The 23,866-nt window shown below is 52.1% G+C and overlaps 2 protein-coding genes across 9 annotated transcripts in view; one reads left to right on the forward strand and one right to left on the reverse strand.

Moving 5' to 3' along the window:
* The window catches only part of UBIAD1 (UbiA prenyltransferase domain containing 1), a 326,949-nt gene extending 320,870 nt beyond the window's left edge, over positions 1–6,079 (reverse strand). Inside the window, exon 1 of the mRNA XM_065650282.1 lies at positions 6,069–6,079. The gene's annotated coding sequence lies outside the window, so the exon portion shown is untranslated. The remainder of the gene's footprint in view (positions 1–6,068) is intronic.
* The window catches only part of CASZ1 (castor zinc finger 1), a 183,593-nt gene that overhangs the window by 101,535 nt on the left and 58,192 nt on the right, over positions 1–23,866 (forward strand). The window contains exon 2 of one of the 8 annotated variants that reach the window (XM_065650273.1): positions 21,451–21,610. The exons of the other annotated variants lie outside the window; for them this stretch is intronic. Coding sequence (XP_065506345.1) covers positions 21,592–21,610 — 19 coding nt within the window. The 5' untranslated portion in view covers positions 21,451–21,591. The remainder of the gene's footprint in view (positions 1–21,450; positions 21,611–23,866) is intronic. 8 annotated transcript variants of the gene reach the window in all.

The following is a 23,866-nucleotide window of genomic DNA, read 5'->3' on the forward strand; positions in this document are numbered from 1 at the left end:
AGGTTGCCTGTCAGGTTCCTATGCTGTCTAAATGAAAAGGAATTTAATTTATTTGGGACAAGGCAGTGTCAGATGAAGAGGCTGCTTATTACATTTAATGACTATTTTTTTTTTTTTTTTCAACCTGGGCATATCTGGGATGGGTTTGTTTTTGTCCTTCCATGTGAGGTATATGAGACCTCCCCCACCCCTTCACATTTCGCAGGGAGGAGATGTGGCCAGACTGGGGTGATGTTTTGGTTTTAGATTACAGGCCCCAGTGTTGGGGCTGGGTGTGTTTTTGATTGTAGCTTTTTGTGGCACGTCCACTGGTTTTTGATCAGGTATGGGGCCGGGGAGCAGGGTCTGGCGGGGCGGTGGGCTGGGTGGGTGCCTGGGCTCAGCTGGGTGTGTTGGCGGACAGGGCTCCGTCAGCCTGGGGTGTGATCACAGCCAGGGGCTCGCTGTGCTGGTGGGTTTTCCAGCCCTGGGCCAGTCCGGGGCAGGGTTTCATTTAGATTTCACAAAGTGAGCAGATTTAGAGTTCAGTAGGAATCCCTTGGGCCATGTTACCTCCCTCTTTGGGACCTGGCCCTACCACTTTGGCCCCATACCAGCCAACACAACCACATCTCCTCCTCCAAAATGGTGTAAACCATTCTTTCCCGTGTAAAAACTAAATGGCAGCGATGGGCCAAACAAGCCTGTGCTGGCAATCCACCATGGTCCACGTAATTATTGCTGGAGCATATGTGTGCGTGTGTGTTGTTTTTTTTTTTAATAAACAGTAAGATGGCAATAAACTGGTTGATGATTGACTGGGCCTGAACTATGTACTCCAATATTTTGATGGAGAGGATAATTTTGTCCTCGTTAATTTCATTTATTTATTTATTTCTATCATTGGTATCAGGAACCGAGCGGCTCAGGAACCGCTTCCACCTGCGAGCGCGACGCGCCGGCTCTGTTTGGGTCCGGCCGTGGGCGTGCGGCTGCCTCCTTTCTAGATCAAGGAGCTGGGAGGCTGCGTGGGCAGCCCAGGAGTTAAGGATGTGGTGAAACTGCAGGAGGGCAAATGCTTTAGAGAGTAATAAACAGTGATTTAGCCCCGATCTCCATCTCCAGAGCAAAGATGGGATCTGCAGGGGCGGGCAGGGCCCCAGGGAGGCAGCGCCCCCTGCCGGCCGGACCGCTGCCCGCTGGCCAATGGGCCCCCGCGCCCGGCCCCCTGCCCGCCCACCCGCCCCGCTCCCCAAAAAAGGGACCGTGAAACCAACACCTTCCCCTCAACAGGGACCCTCCTTCTCGGAAGCATGGTGGGTGCTTGGCCCTCCTGCCGCTGCACCCGGGTAACCCGGGGGTTTCGGTGCCTGGGCATGGGAACCTGGGCGCAGTAAGCCATGGAAATGAGGATCTGGGAGATCTGTTTAAGTCAGCATTACGGTCTGTGTGTGGGTGAACCCGTCTTGTCATGATCTCGGGGCAAAGACCTGCCCCATAATCACCACCTCTAACCCTTATCTGCTTGGGCCAGCTTATCTCCCTCAGTCGCTGCCTCTTGAATTCTCTCCAAGCCCTGGGGCTGCGGCTCCCCAGAGGCAGAGCCCGAGGGCTGCTCGCACGAGCTGCCAGCTGGCACAGCCAGCTCTGGAGGGGTTTCTTTCCCAGAGGGACTCGCTACGTGGGGTCTGACAGTCTGCTCTTGCCGAGGGCTTTCTCAGCACAGTCAGTCCTTGCGTGGACCTTCTAGAGCCAGAAGTGTTCATCGTGATTAAGGGCTAGAAAGAATTCATGGACTGAGTCTGTCCAGGATCGTGGCGAGATGTTCCCTACATGTGACTTTTCTGCTAGTCTGGTTGTAAATATCTTGAGTGACTGGGCACCTGTCATTTCCTTTGGGAAACTGTTCCCCAGCCTAATTATCCTTGGTATGAGATTACAGGAACTGATCTCAGAATGAGGACCAAGAAACCTGTGGTAAATGGGTGGAGAAACACCTAATTTTCCACTGAAAGGGTCTTCTTTGCGACTTCGTTTTGTCAAATCACTGTTGTTGTCTGAAACACCCAGTGGATAGGAACACCTTCTCTGGGCTGGTGCCAACTTTTTTTTTTGACAGTACAGATTTTTGGAGAGATGTTGGCTCAGTCAGGGTTGGTATCGTTCCTGTGCTGAGCTCATGGTCTGCAGAAGGTTCACAGGCAGTTCGTTTGGGTGTTCAGGTCTCTTTCCAGTAGTCCCATGAGATGCTTGTTGGGTACAAAGCACTGAAGTGCTTCAGCCCACTTGGTGAAGACTCTTCCTTGGGAGAAGGGTTTAGCCAGGCAGGGATTAACCTTCTTGTCAGGGTGTTAAGCAGGGCCCAGCTAGTACTTGAAGAATGTGCTGCAAGGTGGTTGAAGTCCATAGGGATGTTTCTACTGGTTTGGCGCTATAGAGCGATAACTCACAGAAAGACCAGAAAATTGATCCCTGAAATAATAAACTTCTGTTTCCCCTCCTGCACCCTGTCTGCTGGGTCCTGTTCCTTCTAAACTAGATGTGTTACTGACAGAGTGGGGTCTGCTGATGTGTACAGCATCCTTCTGCTGTGAAACACCGTGTCGGAGAGCAGGGGAGGCAGCATGTATTGAACCCTGCTGTGGATGATGCAGATACCTTGGCTGGAAGGGGTCAAATATTTAATATGTAGCTGCCAGAAGTGTCTCCTTCTCTTTTCCTGGACTTTTTATGCTTCCACTCTGAGTCTTCTTTGCCCCTATCGGAAAGGACTATCTGAGCTGGGAATTTATTTCAGAGCTCTTGCCTGTGCAGCCTTGTCTGTCCCGATTCTTGTGCTGCCAGAGCGCTCGGCTGCCCTCACATCGAGAGCCTTTTGTGGCCACTTTGACTCTCCCTTTGACATCAAATCATACCCCTAGGCTGCTGCACAGCCTACAATTTAGGTTACCCTCTGAAAAGTTGGTTGAAAGTATCTGGAAAGTAATGAAAAGTCCTGTGGGAGGTGAAGACAACCTTTGCCTGTGCTGCATCTCCCACCTCCGCCTGGGCTCCTTCCCTCTCTCCCAGGGCTGGAAGACGCGGCCGTTCCCAGGGTTTGGAGAGCTCAGGTGCCACCCAGGGCTCAGCTCCCAAAGTGCTGACAGCGCAGAGGCCACGCTGGCCCGTCCAGCTGGGCTTTGGGAGAACCGATGTCCTCGTCCTCAGCTGCACTTCGCAAAGCAAAGGGGGCAGAGGAAGCTTGGCTGGAAGCAGGGGAGGGGCAGAACCTACAGCCAAAAGTCCCACGCGGCACCGTCTCCTCCCCTCCGGTTCAATGCGGACTGGATCAGTTTGGACGTCTTCAGCAATAAAAAATGCCGATGTCGTCCTAATTCACCAGGCCCCGAGATGACAGCAAATTTACATTTTTTAATTAAACTAGCAGCCAGTTTTTATGAGAGGGGGCTGGGTTATGCAAATCAAATGGTTGTGTACGAAAGATTAGGAGAGTTTGGGAATAAATTCCACAAATGCTAATAAAAAAAAAAAAAAAAAGAAAATGAGAGGGGGGAGAGAGAGGGACATTGTTCCATTAGCCCCTTTTAGACTGATTTCCCTAGGGACAAAGCAATGGGGGGGTGAGAGATGGAGGCAGCTTTCAGAGACAGGTAAAATCCATTTTGAGGATTGAGAGCCCCTTGGACCAGGACCTTGTTGCTCCCTGTTTCCAGTCGCAGGGGAAATGGAGGCAGACATCGGTAGTGAAAGAAAAACTTGCTAGCTTCTAATCCCCGTTCCTGCTTGACCAGGCTGGGGAGCTGGGGCCGTGGAGGGTGCAGAGTGCTCAGCCAAAGGGACACAGGTGGGTCAAGGGCCGGGCCAGGTCACCATGGTGTTGCAGAAGGGTGGACCTGGTGGGGTGACAGAACAGTCCCTGAGTGGGCAAAGCTCAGACTGTGGCCACAAGTGAGTTACTGAAGGGGCTACATGGAGCTGCTCCGATGGGGACCATCCACGGGCTGACGGATGGGACACAGAGCGGGGTCGGTACCCTGGGGCTTCTCCCTCTCTTTGGTGCAGCTTTTGCTCCTGGTCCCTGGATGGAGCTTGCTGCTTAGGCACACAGCAACACCCATCGCAGTTGTGGGGCCAGGCTGCTGTTTCACGTAAGCACAGGCTTTGTCTGTGCAGCCAAGTGTGTTTTGGAGAGGGATGATGATGCTTTTCCCTCTCGCAAACTGTAGACCCCCTTGTTGTCCATCCCAGGGGCTCTCAGTGCCTGAGTGCAGCTGTTAACTTCTCTTCCCAGTGTGTTAACCTGGCACCAGCCTGCTCCCCTCTTTCTCAAGAGACTTCCAATCTTTCCTCATGTGGTGATTCCAGAAAGTAAAACAGTTTTGTCAAGCCTTTTTGAGAACAAATAGTTACGGTGAACCAAAAACATGCACTTCACCTGTGTAAAATATGTTCTTGTTTAAATTTCCCAAAGAATTCTGAGTTCTCATTGCGTTTGGGAGTTCGGTGAGGTGGCCAGGTACCGAAGCAATTGTTTGCTCTGCCGTGGAGAAACACAACCAGAAAATTTCTGGAGGCTGGGAAACTGCTTAAAGCTTCCAGTCCTAAGGCAGTTTCATGCTCAGAATAAAAGCTGAACAACCCGTATAGGTTGGCAAGTGAGAGCAAGGGGTGGAGAGAACAAGATACAAGAAAAAAGGATGGGAAGACTGAAGTCACTGGGTGCACTTTATGGCAATCCCCTGAGGATTTGGTGCCTCACTAGAGAATTTTGCCACCCATTCCTGGTTTTGGGGTGTGAAATGATGATTCACCTACATGCACATGTTTTGCTTTGGAGAGGTGACATTTTAGCAGAGCGTCTTGTGAAATCAGTAAAAACACTGAGCTCCGCCGGAGCGTTTCTGGAGGTGTTCCCCACACCCAACACCTACGTCCCCGTCACCCTGTCCTGCACATGCACATCTGCCCCAGACACTCGTCCACCTCCACGCTCCCGGTCACTCACGTGCCCTGGGTTGATGTTGTGCTGAACTTCGTGTTCTCCAAGTTGCTCTCTCAAGACATCACCTTCCTCTGCGCTGCGGTTCTGCGTGCTTGCATCACCACGGTGATGAGTGGATCTTTCTCAGCAGCGAGAGAAGATCAGAATGGTCTGTGCCCTGTGTGTTCGGTGTCCCTAACACGCCGCTGTAGTGCGTCACCCACCGTTCCTGCTGCTGGGGGGAACGATGACCTTGGCAGCGGGCTTGGTCCGCAGGCAGGCAGGCGGTTGTGCAGGGGATTTTTGCACCGCGAGTTTCTGAGCTGAATTAGGGCCAAGATCAGCCCAAATCTAACAAAGAGAGCTCCAGAACAGGTCTGTGAGACATGGCAGAGGGTGAGGATTTGGTGTGGGATGCATAACTCCTAATCTATAAAGTGGGCATAATGATACTCCCCTGTGCAGCCCAGAGCCAGGGCTGGGCGCTTCGGTGATGGAGATAAGTGAAGGAGGCCTGGCTGCTGTCCATGGACGGGTGCGGGGCTCGGGCAGGAGCCTCCCTGCAGCTGGGGTGTGGTGGTTGGGGTGTGGGAGAGCCGAGCCCGCTGCTTCCCGCGAGCTCCTGCACCCGCTTCCCGGGGGCTCCTGTGCCCACCAGACCTGCGGCACCCTGGGTGTCCCGGCAGCGCTGTGAGCACCCGTGGCTCCAGGATGGGTGGTCGTGGACGCACAAGGGAGGCTCTCCGGGACCTGGGCAGGGAGTGCAGACCTCCAGCTGGGGTTTTTCTGTTGTAATGGTGCCGCGGTGTCAGCCCCTCTCCCGAGACTGGCTAGGCCACGGCAGAGCAGAGAAAGAACCAGGAACTTTTAGCTTCCATACATGGGAAACTATCAAAAGCCAGGTAGCAACACCAGCTTTTGTCTGGTATTTCCAGAAAAACCCGGCAGGACCTGGCATCCCAGGGCATAATTTATTATGGAAAAATAAAATAATAAAGTCCCAATCCCTTTGAGGCCTGAGTCATAGAAGCATCTTCTCATTAAAGCAGCTCCACCTCTCCGCATGGTGTTTGCCAGCACCGTGCCCGTATGAATCCACTCCCTGAGCCGGCCCGCCCAAGGCAGCCTTCCTCCTCCTCCTCCTCCTCCTCCTTCTCGTGCCCGCGCTCCCCCCACACACCTCACCCCAGCACCCCTTCCCCTATCTGGAGGAGCACGAGCAGTTCCACATGTCAAGCCAACTTCTCCCCTTCTTGGAGCCAGGGGCGTGTTTGGTTGGCATGTTTTGTAGACAAACGTCTTCATCTTTTCACCCACCTTCCACCCCCCGTGCTGTCAAGTTCCCTGGGCACGGCCCTGGCTCCCACGTCCCCTCTCCCTGCCGTGCGGTGTGGAGGCGTGTGTGGGATCTCTTCGTGGCTTGAAGCTCTCTGCCAAGTGGCCTCTGCGAGCAGGGAAAGGAGAGGAAGCTGCTTCTGGAGTAATTACCATCTGCATGTCCCGAAGGCAGGCAGCAGATGTTAGCAGAGGAGGACCGGATTGGAAGGGGGTGAGGGAACCTGGGGAGATAGGGTCTGTTTTTTCTTCTTGCTTGCACGGGAATATTTTCAACAGAAGCTCAGTGGGACAAGAATCACAGTTTTGCAAAGTCGATCCAGGCGCTTGGAAACTTTCAGAGAAAGCTCCTTTGCTCGCTCTTGCTGTGTTTTCAGTCATTCACTCTTGCTTTTCTCAGCCCTTTTCTATGCTGTACTATTTAACTTTTCTTGCTAAATAGCTTTCCTTTATGTCCTCCCTCCTTTCCTTATTCCCACAGACCTGTCACTCTTTGTCACCCTCCTGGACATCCCATTCTGCCTCTGCCTCTGTCTTGGTTTTCCTTTCCTTTCCCCCCCTCCTCCACATCCCTTCCATTATCTTTCTTTCTTTATTTTTCATTTTCCCATTTGTCTGTGGGCTGATATTCAGATGAGCAAACTTCTTCCAGTTAAAGGAGGTCATGAATATTAGGATTTTTCTATCAAACAATGAAATATGGCTCAAATTACTCTAAAGAATAGGGCCCTTTTCATAAACCACCTGCTGTTTTTTTTGAAAGAAAGCACAACCACTCGCCTGTGCGCTTCAAGCAGTTGTCTCTCATCTCCACCTCGCCAAGCTTTACTGTTCCAATTTTTTTCTTCCGAATTTGTTGCTCTTGGTGGAGTAAGTCTGCTCTTCCCAGACTGCCAGCACCCAATGAGTCTGGATTTGGACAGGTTGAGACAGGATGGTGATTCTGGCAGGATCCCCACTGCTTTGAATGATGGTTTGTGATTGTGCTTTTTTGATTGCGGGATGCTTGTTTGGGGTTTTTCTTTTTGTTTTCAACAACATTTTGGTCTGAAACTCATTACCTCTCAGCTTGACGTGAGAGAGGGATCTCATTTCAGATGTTAGCCCCCAGCAGGGCGCCGAGACGCACGGACACCCCTGTCTCCTCCTGATCTTGCTGCTGTGGACCAACCTTCTCCCCTGGTCACGAGGAGGGCTGTGGTGTCCTGCTCAGATCTGGGGCTGTGACCGTACACCCCCCCGGCTTTCTCAGGAAGCCCCTGTGTGTGCTGGGGCTGAGCTGACCTCTCATTCCTAACTGATCTGTCGGGCTGGTTTTACTAGACCCCAGCTCACCACTGAGCCTGGGAGTAGAATGTGGCTGTTCCCAGCTTGCTGAGGGTATCTGCAGCACCCCAAGGAAGAAGTTAGGTTAGATCTGAGCTGGAGGCAAGTCCCTGAGCCAGGCAGGTCCTCCAGCAGGGACAGGGCTCCATGCTGCCGTCCCCTTCCTCCCAGCCACACGGCTTTGGAGAAGGAGCCGTGTGCTTGGCCGGACAGCACCCTGCCTTTGCCAGCACCGGTGCAGCTTGGCCGTAAGCCTGTTAGCAGCAGCGAGGAGTGTGCCGGAGCTGCAGAAGCGCGGGCAGAAGGGTCTCTGTGCTCCTTTGGGGGCTGCTGCGTGGGCAACGCCAGAGATGGGGACAACAGAGGACACCAACTTGTCTCAGACTTCTGCTTTGTTTTCAGTCCAGCCTATTTATATTCATCATAGTTGCTATTTTTTCCCCAGTTACTTGGATGTGTCTTGTCCCCTCTATCGTCCATCTTCCCTGAGCAAACCTTGCCGTTTTCCGCATGTCCGTCCGGGGAGGTGCACAGCATCGTCCCCTTGGACAGAGGCTGCTCTTCTCCGAGGAGGCAGCTCTCGGTGATGTGCCCCTTCCAGGAGCCCAGCCCAGCCCCGCGTTTCCCTGGACAGAAGCCGCACACACAGCCTGCGCTGTGTGAACACGGAGTTTGTTTTGCCAGGGTGACCTGTTTAATCATCTCATTTTCTGGTGGCCGTTTATTCCTCGTTTCCACGGTTACAGCCCCATTAAGAGGAGAAGCAATAAGGCAGCGAGTCAAACAGGTAATAAAAACATTAAAGCCATGTGCGCGTTGGGAGGGAGGGAGGGCGAGCAGCACTCAGTGAGACGAGACGGGCCGTGCCAGGGAGACAGAAGGGTCGCAGGGAGCCTGTGCACAGTGTGGTGACACCCAGGCTCGTTCCCAACCTCTGCTGGTGCCAACACGGCATCCTACAGCGTGTGCTGCCACTCGGGACAGCGTCACCGCCCTCGGCGTGCGGCTCTCCCCATCGCTGTGCTGCTCACGCAGAGTCGCGAGTGGCCAAAAGCACCTGAAATCAGAGTATTTTTGCAACCGTATTTTATTTCAGGGCTGTGACTGCCTGGCAAAACTTGTGGCTTGCTGTTTAGTTACTGTGATGATGGTGGAGCCAAACATTTGCCCCTGTAATAGCTCAGCCACGGTGCTTGTCAAGGTCCCTGCTGTTACTGATAGCTGATACCTGGAGGAGTGCAGCTCTGCCGAGTTGGGCTTCCGCACAGTTCCTAAAGTAGTAAACTGTTCAAAATACTACACGGATGTATTTGCAGCTAGCTACCTAAAACAGCACAACCTAGAGTATCACGACGGTGGTTTGAGGCTGTGAATTGCCTCTCTCCTGCTGGGAGGAATGCCCAGATCTCTGTTATTCCATCGTGAGCTCATAAAAGGAAAGTAGCAACGTTAAGCAACCTGAAGCAGCTCCTCTAGAGCGAGGAGAAGGCAGAGGGCCCTGCTGTCTCAAGAAAAAGAAGGGGGTTGCTTTCAGAGCAGCTCACTTTCCTCCGCTGTTCCTCGGGGGTCTGGGCAGGTGGGTGCCTTTTGTTGCTGTATGCATGTTATCCCAAACCTGACCTTGTCAGCAAGGAGATTTTGGCCATTCTCCCTTGGGAAACTGTGGGCTAGATGTACTCTTGGGCATAAAACCATGACGTGACGACAAAAGCCAGCAGAGTTACTTTTCCTTATAATTTTCCAGTGGCCATGGAGGCCAAGTGGTATTGGATCTCAGAGGAAGAGATGGTAGCCAGTCAATCGACATTTTTAATCTTTCATGTGAGGGCCAGTCTCTCATGGTTGAATGGAGATTGAAATGATGTCACTAAAAAATAATTTTAAAACTTCCTTGGACACTGCAAGCCTGAGGCTGGGATTTTTAAAGTCATGCTGTGTTGGCCAAATTTTGTTTCTTTGGAGTTGGAGGTTTATCAAAACTGCCACATCTCGGAGCAGCGAGGAAGGCCGGGCTCTCTGCAGACCTGCCCTGCGCTGGACAATAGAGACTTGTGAAGCTGCTCTTCATTTCAGAAAGTCTGTAGGATGGATCTGTGAGCTGACTTGGTAATTAAGTATGAAACAGATTCTCCAGGACCCACTCCCTCTTACCACGCTGATGCAAAGGGCCCCATCCATTCCTGAGAGCGGGCAGTGAGGTTTGACCTTATTTGTGGGATCTCTGGCTATTCTGTGTTGTGCATGACCCAGGGTACGTACAAACCCTGATGCTTTATGCAAGCTGCTTACAAGTAATGGGCTTAGTCAAAATGAGCAAACCGTGTAGCTGAAAACTCCCCTGCTCTGGATGGGCTTGAGCTGCCGGGTCGCTGTCGTGAAGGAGCCAGGTGCCCATGGGCTGGATGGGTTCTGGTTTTGAACAAGAGTGAGTTTTGCTGTGGATGAATAAGTTAAATAGAACAGTCTCCCTCGTACAGGTGGCACAGCCCTAACAGCAGGACAAAAATATTCAGAAAAGCAAACAAGAAAAGAAGGCAAGAAAATAATCGGGGAAACGCAGGGAAATGGAGTAAACTAATCCCAAGGGTGTTTTACCTGTTAGCTGTCTCTATTTAGATATTTTACCCCATTACAGCCCCACTTCGCACTGGTGGGATTTTTTTTTTTAAATTTATTTCTGACGTTGTTTTGGGTTTTATAGTTTCTTTTCTCCGGACTTTATCAGAAAGCATATTTGTGGTGAGCGCCTGTGAAAGGACCCGGCTTGCTGAGTAAATATTCAACGTGGAAATGAGCCGCATGACCTTGAGGGGGGAGAGGGAGGAAAGCTGAGAGAAATTCATAAAAAGCTGAAAAATAAAAGAACAAGGAGAAGGGAGGGGAGAGGAAAAAAAAAAAAAAGAAGATAAAGGGCCTGGCCAGACTGGAAGAAGTCACGCAGGAGAGAAATATTGGTCTTTCTTGTGAAAGCGGTGATCGGACATGTAGTATTAAACATCTGAAAGAGACCCGATTCTCAGCTGTGCTAAGCACCGACACTTGGAAAAATAGGCCCATTTAAGGTGACTCGAGTTGGGCAACAGAAGTCAGTAGTCACTTTAGATCATCTTGGCCTGTGTTCAGAAGGGTGAATTTTATCCTTGGCGAACGGCCAGCGGGAGGCCGTTCTGTGTACTGTTCCCGTTCCCAGAATAGGACTTGGGGTGGCTCCTGCACCTCGTGCTGGGGCACAAACTGCTGTCCCCAAGTCCTGGCCTCGCGTGTCGCAGCCCGCTTGTTCTCGGGTGCGAAAACTGGGTCTGAATTTATTTGTGGGGGCTGTGGGTGTCAGCAGAAGCCCCTGTCCCCAGTGCGGGGGCAGCAAGGAGCGGCAGTGCCCGTGTCCCCATTGCCCACAGGGTCTCTCCGCTGCGTGACATCGAGGTGTAGATATTTGCTTTTAGAAACTAGCGAGCATCTCAATGGGAAAAGACCACAAAAACACTGCTGTGAGGAAAATATACAAGAAAATTTGGGTAGAAACATACCTGCTAGTTTTTTGTTGATTGAATGCATGAAAAAAAAAATTGAATGCATTTAGGACCCCCTTACAACTCGTCATATTGTCATTTCTTCGGCTCCCCAAATTCTTTTCATTTTCAAGATGTAAAGTCTTAACTTCACTGGCATCAGCACTTCACAAACGCTGCGCACTGACATAAGCATTTCAGAGCGTGGAGCAAGGACTGTGCCCGAGCTGAGCCCTCGATTGTGTTGAAACAGTGCTGATTACCATACTTCGGTTAAAACAAAATAGCTGCACTAATGATCTTCGCATACACATCTTTAATTTTTTCTTCATTTAGGTGGGGGGGATGATTTATTTCTTTCCCTCAGCCTGAAAATTGTAGAATTAGATTTTCATTGCTCGTGTGGGAGACCCTACTGTTTGGAGGAGAGCTTTTTTTGATTTCTTTCCAGTTGGAGTGCATGAAATAGGAGGGAAAAGTCTTGTCTAGTGATGCCCTCAGAATAATTTCCGTAGCAGTGCAACGTGATGTCAGACAGACAGAATGCAGCTGGGTGGGAAGTGCGGTCGGTGGGGGCACGAGTGCCTGACACAGGGGAAGACCGGCATAAATAAAAAACACTAGTCCGAGGCTTTGCGAGGAACTAGAGCAAAGTCACCAGTGCAGATGCCAGGGCAAGGAACCGTAACCGTACGTTTAATAGCTTTGGATGGTTGCTTTTAGGTGACAGTTGCTGTTCAAGCAAACAGACTGGAGAATTCCAGGCTTGCACGGATTTCGGGGATTTCGTTTCTCTGTGCTCGGCACAGGACATGAGCCGGGTGGGAGCGCAGGGGGGTGTGCAGGTACCTGCTCCTCCCTGCCCTTGCTTTACCAGCCTGTGCACCTTGATTTACCCATGCATGTTCGATCGCTGAGCCCTCCCCTCTCACTCCTGCCTCCTTTCCCTGTCCTGAAGTCGTTCTCCCCACAACCTCACCTCGCTCACCTGCTCCCGGCCTTGTCCTGAGCTCCCAGGAGCATCTCCTGTCCGAGGAGAGCCGAAAGGCAGAGACATGTATTCGCAGTTTATTCTCCAAAAGGAAAGCCTGCAAGGGGTGAGGGGCAGACTCCTTGCAGCGAAGGTGTTAACAAATAGCAGGTGATTAAACATGACAAGCAGTGACATTTCTGTGTGGGGTTCTCAGTACCAGCAATGCCAAGAATGAAGCTATAAACCCTGACATTTTGTGTTATGCACTGAGGTTTTTAATAGACATCTTTCTCTCCTTCCCCTCTGTTTATTTCTTTTATTCCGTTTTTCTCTTCTGTCCCCTTCTCCCTTTCCCTGTCCTCTCCCTGACCCTGCCCCGTCCCAAGTGCCCCCCACCTCTTCCCATACCTCCCTCTCTGCCCTTATCTTTGCCTCCTTGCTTCACCAGGCTCATTTGTTTGATGGCCTTCACTTTTTCTTTTGTTCCTCTCTTCCCCCCTATTTTCTTGTTACACTTTTCCAAGCTTTTTTTTTTTTTTTCTTTTCGTGGTGTCATCCACCCTTCCCTACTCTTCTCTTTCTCCTCTTAACTCGGGTCCCTGCCATATGCACACACTCTCGCAGTCTTTCTCACACATACGCGCTCCCACACTTTATTGCACACACACCACTTTCCGCACACTTTTCTGCTCTCGCTCTTTCCTGCACCGTCTCTCACATGTGCTCGCACTTGCTCTTTTCTTTCCGTGCTTCCCCTCTCTTGCTCTTCTTTGTCTCTGTCGCTCCCTTCTGCTGTCATCCTCCCTCTGTCTGTTCTTTTCCACTCTCTCCCCTTCTCCCTCCCTTTCCTTTCTCTTTTTGGGGCCTGATGTAATACACTAACCATGGGCAGCCAGGCCAGTTGCTTGTCAGGGAGCAGGTGTCCCACCCCTGAGTGATGTTTTTGTTAATAACATTTTTGCCCTGACTCAGAAGCCGGCGTTTTGGAGATCGGTTGTTGGGTTTTTTTTAAGGACAGGAGCTGAGGAGGCTGTGCTTTTGGGAACAGTTGCTGGGTTTGTGCTAAAAGGACTGCAACAGTTGTTCTGCTGAGCAAGAAGCGTTGGAACAACTGCAGATTCTCCCCCCCCCGCCTCTCTCCATATCTATCCAAAGGGCATTTGGAGGTGACACCCAATGCACCGTCCCCCTTGCAGCCAGCTCTAATTGGAGCTGATGGGCTGCTGCCGGCTCTTGGCTTTAGGAATGGGGCACTCGGGCTGCTGGAGCTGGCCCGACCAAAAAATTAGCAAAATGCCAGGGTGACCAGAGCATTCAGACACAGAGCTCTCTTCCATATCAGCAGGTCGCCTGGCCTCCAGGGCTCGGTAGTGATGGCCCAGCTACATGGTCTGAACATCAGCAAATGTTCTCCAGGCATGAAAAGACTGGAGGATTCGGTGGTGGTCATCTGCTCCCCAGTGCATGACTTGCCTGGCTCACTGCGTCTTATCAGGCTGTGATCCCCTTCGTGGAGAGGCCAGGGGGCAGTGCGTGATGCTTTCCACTCGGCAGGATGGAAACTGCGTGGGCTGGCCCGTCAGAGCCTGTCTTCTCTGCCGAATCAGCCTGGCTATCAGCACCAGCGTCTGAACCTTCCCCGTCTTGGCTGGCCCTGGTGACAGTCACACTGCAAAAGCCATTGGACTTGAGGCATCTTTAGAGGCTGTTAGAGCTGCACAGCTGAGAGCATCCCGGGTGGGTGAGAGGCTCTGGTGGGTGGACAGCGAGGACAGAGCCAGGGCAGCTCCCATGTGCAGGACATCACGGGGGTCCCAGTGTAAAGGGCTCAGCAGGTATTTGAAATGAGTCCAAACTAAACTGCAGCTTCAGTCCCAGTATTTTCTCTTCCTTGACTCTGCAGGCGCTCTAAAAATCAAAATACTTCCCCCTAAAGACCCCGCCTTCCCATAAAAGCGCCTTTCCCTCCCTGTCCGTCCAGGTCTTATTGATCCAGCACCACAGACGGTGGCTGCAGCTTGAGTTGCCAAGTAGGGCAGATCGATAGAGACTTGGTATGGGATTTTTGGCAGCTGGGACATCCATTTGTCCCTCCGCCCCTCCCACCATCCCTGCAGGAACCAGCCAGCATCACAGTGAAAGCAGGTGGAGCAAAGCCCTGTCTTTTCTCGTTCCTCTCACCTTGTCCTTCCCTGTCCTCCATCTGCAGCCGCTGCTCACCCTTTTGTGTACTGGGGAAATCCCATGGGTCATTCCAGCATCCCTGAGAGCAGGATTTGGCCTTTATCGTTTGCACAGTTGTTTTATTTAACAGGAGCTTCTTCCCTGCCTGGATCCAAAGTAACTCCCCTCTGGCCTTCTTGGCCACTGGTGCTGCCGTCACCTTTCCGCAGATGAGGAAAGCACAGCACGGTGATGTGAAGTGACGTCCTGAAGGCCAGAGAGGGAGTTGGTGCTGGAGCCGGGATTAGGGGCCGTGTTTCTGGCTGTCCTTCGCTCAGCCCCATGGCCGTGGGCCTGGACAGTGTTTTGCCCCCACTCATGAGCTGCCCCGTCTGTGTGGGTCCAAAAGTGATGGGCTGGGGAGCAGTGGGGAGGAGCGGGGTCGTGGTTGGCTCTGCCGTACAACATCCTCAACCCTCGCCAGCCCTCCCCGGCTGCCCAACCTCTGACAGGTGCTGAGCGCTGCGCACAGTGAAGTTAATGAAATGAGTATTTCGGGGAGGGAGCGAAGGAGGCTCTGTACTGCACCCTGGGGCCCTGGGTTTATTAATGGTGACCTGCCATTAAAGACTAAAGTGCTAACCTGGTCATATTTAGCAGCTTTCGATGGTATCCCAGTGGCCTCTGCCTGCAATATCAACTCCTGCCTTCCCCCCGCAGCCCCGGGCCGGCAGGAGCTGACTCCAGAGTTTCTCTGCTACGATGGGTCTGGAGGGCAGCACTAAGAAGTCTCTGGGCTGCTGCTGCCAGACAGATTTCCACCCCCTCCTGCTGCTCTGAGCAGCTTCCCCCTCTGACTGCCAGGGCTTGCCAGGGAGCACTTGGAAAAGAGGACCAGATCCTGGCATCGTCATGATCTCCTTTGCTCAGACAGAGCCTGGGGGTCACTAGGAGAGGGAGACGTGCCAGGGTGAAGCTCGCAGGATTTGGCCATGAAGGAGAGACATACTCAGGCTCTGCAAAGCGCTTCCACAGAGCTCTCTGAGAAAGCGCTGGCAAATTATCCCTCCGAGGTGGCAGGCTGGGAGACGGGGCAGCAGCTCTGCCAGACCTGATTAAAACAGGACTTGAGGCTAAGAGCTTCGGGTCGGAGCAGGAGGGCTGCTCTTGCTGCTACTGTCCCTCTTGCTCCAGTCCAAGAGGAACTTGGAAAAGCCAAGCATGGGGGAATGTCCGCTAGGGGATGACAGCAGTTGGATATTGCAGTGACAGGCACTTTAGAAAGATGCTGGGGGCTGCTGCTGGTCCAGGCAGGGATCAGTGTTAGCAGAATAAAAAAAAAAAGCCCCAGAGTCTCCTTGAAGCTAATTCTGCTCTTGATGCCTCCCCAGAAGCAAGACCCTGCTGTGCTCTGTGTGCCAACTGAGATTATTGCCTTCCCTGATCACTTCTTCCTGGATTAAAAACTCAGCACCGAGAATTTTGCCGTGTGTTACTCCAGGATACCCGCTGGAAGCTCCACATGGTGCAGAGCCTGGATGGGGGAATCGCGGGGTTGCTCCTGCTGCTCGGGACGGGAGCTGGGGATGCGCCTGCCCCTCTCACCTCCCTTTTTGCTGGGGTGAAGGCATGAAGAGCGAGGCCGTAAGGGATTTTCCTCTCTCCAGCAAGCGCTGTAAGCCACAGATCCCTCGTCCTCACAACCCTGCCGTTCGTGTGGGCACATTCGTCAGCGTGGGCTTCAGGCCATTCCCCAGCAGAGCCAGCGAGGGCAGGGGCCTTGTTCCAGCTCTCGCTCCAGCCCTCGCAGCCTCCCAACAGGACGAGTGCCGGTTTGGCAGCCAGGCTGGGGGCAACCCTCGCTCTCTCCTTTGGCTCTGTGCCCCAGCTGATCTGGAGCCAGGTTTTGCTGTAATCCCTACATCCTGTTGCAGGTCCTTAATCAGCTGGAGCCAGCCTGGAAAAAAAAAAGAAAAAAAACCCCCAAAACAACAAACCCAAAGTGTTGTGGTTAAAGCCCCCACTCCCGGGCGGTGAGGAGGAGTGTGCAGCAGCTCCCTGGGCACCGGGTGGGAGGCTGGAAGGGCTGGGAGAGATTGCAGCTCTCTTGCTAGGGATGGAAGCAGAGAAGAGGGTAAGTGTGTGTTTCAGCTGGGGTTCTCAGCAGGACCCGCGCGTTCCCCTGCAGAGGGGATGGGGACGGGTTTGAGACATTGATTCCTCCTGTTCTCGCACAGCCAGGGCTGCTGCCCCTTCAGCCCTCGCTGGGCAGGCTCGAAAACTCTCTGAGTTGTTGTTGAGTTGTTTTTTTTCCCTGTTTAATGCATAGAATAACACTGATGGGTCTGAACAGCTCCAGCCAGGCGACGAGGGGAAAGAATAACAAGCTCCTGAATGTCAGGCGAAATTATGGGCCATTGCTATTTAGGGTGAGTCTGGTGGATTTAGGGCCTCTCTGTTCTATTGTCCCAGCTGCTCTGAGCATTGGAGCAGGCGAGACACAAGTCGGGAATTTTATTGCAGAGCATGTGCAGGGGAAGGCTGGTTATGAGCATTTCCGGAGCTGAACAGCAGCGGTGGGGAACAGGGGACAGTTTCTTTTGGAAAGTTGTTGAGATGTGATACTGGGAGGAGGTAGGAGGCTGGAAGTCCTGGAGAAGTTGTCAACCAGCAAAGAGAGCTCCTTTCCTTCCTGCATTTTGTCAGGATTCAGCTCCAGATGTTCACCAAACTCTCCATCCATCGGACCTTCGCTGGGTGTCCAGCCGCTGCTCTTTGCAGGAGCTTCCCTTGGCAGACCCTGCTGATCTGTCTTCTGCACCTTGCCCCTCTTCTTGCCTGTCTCTTGTGAAGCATTCAGGGAGGTAGTTTGTGTGAAAGACAGTGCATAAATGTGTGCATTCATTAGGGATTTTGGTGCCTTCTCTTGGACTGCTTTTGGCTGGTGCTGGTCCTGTAGCCGGGGCTGGCACCGCGCTCACACACCCTGCCAGGCATGTGGGGAAATGGCCCAGGTGAACAGCATAAGGGCACAGAAAGGATGAAGAAAGTACTTTACTGCATGATAGAAGTGGGTCATCTATGGGAAAGTGAAGTCTGCATGAGTCCTGAACAGGGTGTATCCTAAGCTTCCAGATTTTGGCAATTACATTATGTCCCATGCCAGGGTGGGGAGGAGTTGCAGAGAGGAAGAAAGCCGTTCTTGCCTGGCTGTCTTCACAGGCTCGACAGGGTGAATTCTTTACTTCTTTGGGGCTCTTTTTATTTGACCGGATTAAAAAGCTTATTTGAGTTTCTTAAACCATTTAATCTAAAATCCCCAGGTAGATGCGCCATTGGATTCAGTTTTAAGCTTATAAACAAAATAGGTCTGTGTTTGTCTCTTCTTCATGTTGTTCTAAAGAAGCAAGGGTTTGACCTGTCCTCCCTGGAGTCGGGTGGGGAGTTGGTCTTTTTATGAATCCCTCGAGCTTTCCAAAGGGTGGGAAGATGCGGAGACCGGGGTGCTGGTGAGACCTTCCTGCAGCTCCAGGTTAGCGTGTGGCCTGGGTGGGAGGAGGGAGCAGGGACCAGGCTCCACGGGCCGGGTTACATGGCTGAGTCGTTTCCCAGGGCTCAGGACCTACGTGGAGCACTGAGCATCTGTAAAATCCATTAAGACCATTGCTCTGTGGGTAGCGTGGGGAGATGGGAAAGGAGGAGAGCATAGGAAAATGGAGAAACTGGGAGGAAAGGATGCTGCATTGTGATCTGCTGGAGCAGTCTGGGTAATTCTTTCCAGTTCCTGCAGTCCTTTGAGAGGAGCTGATTCTCCTCTGCTCCCAGTGTGTCCAGCTCCTTCCAGGATTTCCTCTTGGGTCCGTCCTCTCCACCCACTTGGGGTTCTTGTCTCCTTTCCAGCTCTGTATGGCTTGATTGCTGTCACTCCCTGCACTTCTGAGGAGGTTTCATGGACGTGAGACCAGTTGGGACTGCTCTCAGATCAGCCCAAAATGGGACAGCTCACGATTTGTGTTCCCAGGAGAGAGGTGCTAATGATGCCTACAGGAGCTACAGGAATGTCGCAGCTCCATGGGCCGCAGTGTCATGTTTCTGACAGCGGCCAGTGCCAGATGCTCAGAAGGAAGGTACCAAACCCCACAGCAGGCAGATGTAAAACGATCTGCCCCTGTGTCCCCTCGATGTCCTTTCCAGAGACCAGCTCGAGTTGGCGATGCCCGCACGCCTGTGTGGGATGGCAGTGGCAGCGCCTGGTCCAGCCCTAGCAGGAGAAACGTCCCTTCCAGATGCCACCCCCAGCTCTGGCAGCAGCAGAACGGAGCCCGTCTGCCGTCCCAGTTCCTCCTGCAGCCCTGGAGATGCTGGTTCCAGCACAGCGGCAGGAAGGCCGTGAGGGCAGGCTGTCCTTCTTGCTGTCTTTGCTGTGAGCAGACAGGCCTCCCATGTCCAGGGCTCTCGAGGAGATGCCTTATGCAAGGGGATGGTGGGAACAAGCCTGGATCCTTTTCCCTCCCTTCTCCCAGGGAACTGGAGACAGACAGAGGGACGGGCATCTGTCCGACCGCAGCCCGAGTAGGAGGGAGCCCTGTTGGCTTTGCCGAGGGAGCCTCTTTCTATATGGAAATGAAGAATTTAGGCTAATGGAGCTCAACCATCTCTAATTTTGCGATGGCAGGAGGATTTTGATTGAAAGTAATTAAGCAAGCTAGCTGTAAAATTAATTAAAGCAAAAGGGGGGGATTTTTTTATTGGATTGGATAGCGATATAGCGGCTGTCAAATGGGGGACGGATGGGGGTGACCTGAATTCTCTGCCCTCCCTCCTCCCACTCGGGACGTTTATGTCACTTTAATCTCCTTACAGCGGCTGGTGTGCATTTGTTTGAAATAATCAAGGAAATATGGTCAGAAATTGTCAGCTTTCAGATCTAATTTACCTGACAGCCCTGCGCGGACCAGTAAGCCTCTGTGTGCGTGTGTGTGTGTGCTGTATGCGACAGTGTGGTCACGGAGAACTCCTTGTCTCCCTTCTCCCCCCTTTTTCTTCCTCCTGTCTTCTCTCAATTCCTAGCAAAAATACTTCTGACACAGCCGGGACCACCCAGCACCTTGCAGGAAAAATAAATAAGTTTGAGAATTTTCCTGCGGTCCCTTCTCCACCCCCACCTTCCCATCGCTGCCTCCTCCCAACCTGCTGCCTCATCCTTGCACCATAACCAGCTTTAGGGTTTAGGCAATATAGGATTAGGGGAAGTGGCTGTAATTCTTTATTCCAGATGGCTGGCAACTGCTAAACCCACTGTCACAAGTACCGAGTTATAAAAATACTTAAATTAGGCCCTTTGTTTCAGCCCGTGGCCCTGCCAAGCCTCTCGCAGTGTCCTGCCGGCCGCTCACCTTGCTCGGCACAGGGGAGGGACTGAGTCAAGGCTATAATGATGCTGGGGAGAGACTTCTCTGGACGCAGACCTATCTGGATTCTCTTGCTCAGCTCCATCTGCTTCTTTTTGCCTTTTGCACTCAAAGATCCTGCAATAAGAAAGAGCTAGGCATGATTTGGGATATGTGTGTGCTCGCTTAGCAGGTGAAGGTCCTGATGCCGGGATGTACGAAGGCTGCAGCTGCCGTACATCATACTGGGGGTGCAGACGCTTGACAGAGATCTGGGTTCCCCCCTCTGGACCCAAACCCGCCGGTGCCCTGAGCAAAACGGGGGAGGGAGGGCAACTGCTGGAGGGTCAGCGTTTCCGCAGAGCTGCCCTGGTGCCTCACATCTGTCTTCCTAGGTTGGCTCTTAGGGTTAGTATTTATTATTTATTATTGTTCATTAAGTGCTGACGGAGTTGGGGCTTTTGTTTGTTTTGTTTGGGTCTCCATTTAGAGGCCTTGGCTGAGGCAGACTTCAGTGCCAAGACCTCAGGCACTTTTACAATTAGAGCCCGTGATCCCGTTGTATTGTTTGCGTAATGACTCTCAGTCCCGAGGGATTCTGCAGCCTTTCTTAGACCCGAGCGCCCAGCACCTGGCAGGGAGAGCGCAGGGCGAGTTCTGGCCCCTGGTGCCAAGGAAAATCTCTGGGCTTTACGTGCTGGGGGATCATTGATACGTAGGCAGACCAGGCTGGACCTTGCAGCGATCCACATGCAGGGGAGTTGATTAAGCCGCTTCAGAAGGAGGAGCGGATGATTCATCCCCACCATGGTCTGTTGCGGGGTGTCTTGGTGGCTCAGACCTGGCTGTCGGGTGGCTGCAGCCCGCCCAGTCTGTCTCCAGTATAGTCAGCTGAGTGACTGGTCTTGGTGGGACAGTTTATGTGACCAGTCCTGAGCGTCCCAGAGCGCCCCAAGCCATCTCAGCACTGGAACTGAAGCTTTTACCCTGTTGAGTAGATGTGCGGAGGGCACCTCGCCAGCTCTGTAACCTGCTGGGCATGGATGGGTAGGACATGGTCTAATCCATGACCAGCCACGTGTGGCTGTGCTGAGGTGAGTGATGAACTCATCACTCATCATTCCCGGGTTTATTTGCAGCTTTGCCACTGATTCACTTTGTATCTGTAGCCATGAGAATGCATAGCTTTGTGCCAGTGCTTCCTCATCAGTATAATGGGTATAATTAGGCTTCCCTGATTGAAGATAGTGCTGAACGCTTAGTGTGCTGGCAGATTTTTTTCTTTTGTTTAAAAGTCCTTTTCAAAAAAAGGAGGTAAGACCCAATTTTTAGAGTGCTGGTTCCCATATCGTATTTCAAATGTACGTGGATTAAAATCTCTGACAATATCAAACCCTCTCTTTCTGGGACAGGTCTGCTGTGAAGCATTGGCTCCCCATAAACCCAGCAGAAGCTGAGTTAGGTGAACTCTAAGAGCTTCTAAGCACACGGTCTCCTCTGTATTCAGCAATATAAGGGGATTGCAGGATGTGGCACTGCTGATCTTCTGTGTTAATTACAAATATAACAGAATGTAATATCAAGAGTAGTCTAAATAATTTCATGGCCTGTTAACTGAAAGAGAGCTTCAGTTCTGGGACATGGACCAGGCTACCACTGATAATGGTATCTAAAGTCAGTGGTGTCTGGAAGAAGGGTCATACCGTGCTGGCTGCTCCTGTTTCCTTCTGTAGATTGCAAAACCAGATGATTAAAAGTGCATTAGATAATTTTCTAACATAACATTCCCTACAGGCAGTTACTGGCATTGCTGTAGAGGCATCCTGAACGGCGTGTTGGACAAAGAAGTGCCCAGGACAGACTTTCTGCATTGTGAAAGTGTTTGAGACCCCCGTGCAAAGCTGTGCTCTGTTCTGACTCCGAGTCTCCTCAGACATGGCCGAGGAAAATGCACGTGAGTGCTGGCCTGGGGGCACCTTCTGTTGTTCTTTTTCCACCTACTTGTACCTGTTCAACACATCTCCCCTCTCAAGCACTGCCAGTCTCGCCACAAATGAGTCTGCAGACCCTGATCCCTCATCAGTATTTGTGACTTTTTTCATGTTGGTGCATATTTGTCAGTGAGTGATAAGTGTTGAGCTGGATACCACTGAGCTGCTGGAGGTAGAATGAGACCAGTTGACTTTGAGGAGCTTGAAATGTGTCTTTGCCCTGCAGTGCCAGTATAGCAGCTGCAGAAACAAGCTGGTTAGTTCACCATTAAGAAAGCAAAAGACAAGAGTCTTTACTAGCAAGGGAACTGAAGAGAAGGAATCAGCTTCATGGGCCGCTCCAAAGCCAAGCCTGTGGCATTTGGAGAACGTTTTCTTTGCAGGATGAGTTTGCAGGACCGTTGCATGGCAGGTTAGCTCCAGGAGGTGTGAGCAGGCACACATGCGTTTCCTCACTCGGGTGACTTACTGGTGGGATACTGGGACTTCTGAGGGCATCTCCCGTGGTTGTTCATGGAGCTGTTGTAGGCTCTGTCAGCAGCGGAATCTTGGAGAATTTTCCCCGTCCTGCACCCCAGCTGTGGGCAGACTGGGAGGAACTGGTGCTGGAGGGTCTCCACGTGTGTCCTCGCAGCAGTGGGGCAGCTCCGCAGCCCAGTGCGAGCCACGCTGCTCCCCGGCCGGCCCTGGGTGCGAAGTACCAGACTTTGCGGGACAGGGCTCAAGGAAACACTCCCCAAGGTCACTCTGCACGGGAGATACACCCTTACGGAGCTGTCTTTTTATTTGCAAACTGAGCAGTTGTACTGGAAGAGATTTAGCAAACATGGGACTGCACAATGCTATGTGTACTGAGTCACACGTCAGGGCTGGAGCCAACTAGCACTGTGAGCTACTGAGGCAAACATTTGAGAATAGTTACAATAGGCACCAAAAATATCTTGAAATGAGATCTTTCTGCATTGCTGCATGTTGGGTAACAGGGAGGGCTGACAACCTAAGCTTAAACTCTACCCACATGCTCTAAGAGCTCATCCTGGGCAAGGCAGGCAACTGGGATGGGAACAAAACAGAGGAAAAGCAGTTTTGCTCCTGTAAAGGGAGCCCTATAGCCAATTTCTCATGGATTGGAAAAGTTCTGCTCCGGCGGCAGAGATGGGGTTGTGTCCTGCGTAGTGAGTTAGGCTCTAGCATTTGGCCCTGTCATCTTGGCTCTGACTTCATTTCAGGAGGGAATGAGCCCAAAATTACCAGCACCCTGTTGTATCTGCAGCTCAGAGCTCCCCACATGTGCACAGGGCCAGGGCAGGATTGGTCCCTACGAGATGTCTACTCCTGACTGGCTTTAAAGCTCCTAAGCAAGGCGGCTGCTCTTGGGATCTCTGGTAAAAAGCTCCTCCCCGTTGCAAGATTCTCTCAGGGGTTTACTCTGTGGTTGCTGTTTTCTCTCTGCCACTTTCTTTTAAAGTAAAGGAGAGACACAATTCCCCAAGCTCAGATTTTGGGGGCTTGTCCAGGCTATGTCAGCAGAATCAGCGAGCAGTGGCGGCTCTTGGCGCTGCCTGGCACACGCTCGCACAGACTGAGCTGGTCATCAGCACCAAATCCAGCTCAGCCTCCTGCCGAGTGACCCTTCGGCATCCTTCTCCCGGTCCCCCCGTACCCATCCCTTGTGTCCCGCTCTCTGCTGCTCCCCGCGCCCTCGTGCTGGAGCCGGGATGGCACCTCGGCCCCCGCGGCCCCTTCCTCCCTTCCAACGCACCATCTCTCTCACCGGTTTTGCAGCTGGTTTTTTTTCTGCCAGCGCAGGGCACTGAAAAGTGCTGGCACTGCCAAAAACCCTGTGTGCACTACGACTCCCCAAACATCCCTTTATTTTTATTGTTCTGTTAATTACTGTTTAAACTTTAATAAGTCACTTCGTCAGGAGGGGGGACCTGCAGTGAGGTTTCTGTGCAAACACTGGGCCCGGCAGTGACTCTAGTGTAACATAACCCTTTATACAATGTGGGAATGTTTAGACTGTAACAGAAACTTGTTATTTTAATGACAGTTAAAGGGGGAAAAAAAAGAAAGGAGCAAATGAAAAAGGGAAGCAAGTTTGTTGGGGAAATGGCTCATCTCAATCTCTCTGTCTGGCCTCTTTTCTCTTGGCTTTAATGATAGCGGGATGAGGAGGCTTTATGGCTTCTGTAGAAGCAAGTCTTGTTCCCAGAGAC

The sequence above is a fragment of the Caloenas nicobarica genome, chromosome 22 (genome assembly GCF_036013445.1).
Source record: "Caloenas nicobarica isolate bCalNic1 chromosome 22, bCalNic1.hap1, whole genome shotgun sequence".
NCBI classification, from domain to species: domain Eukaryota; kingdom Metazoa; phylum Chordata; class Aves; order Columbiformes; family Columbidae; genus Caloenas; species Caloenas nicobarica.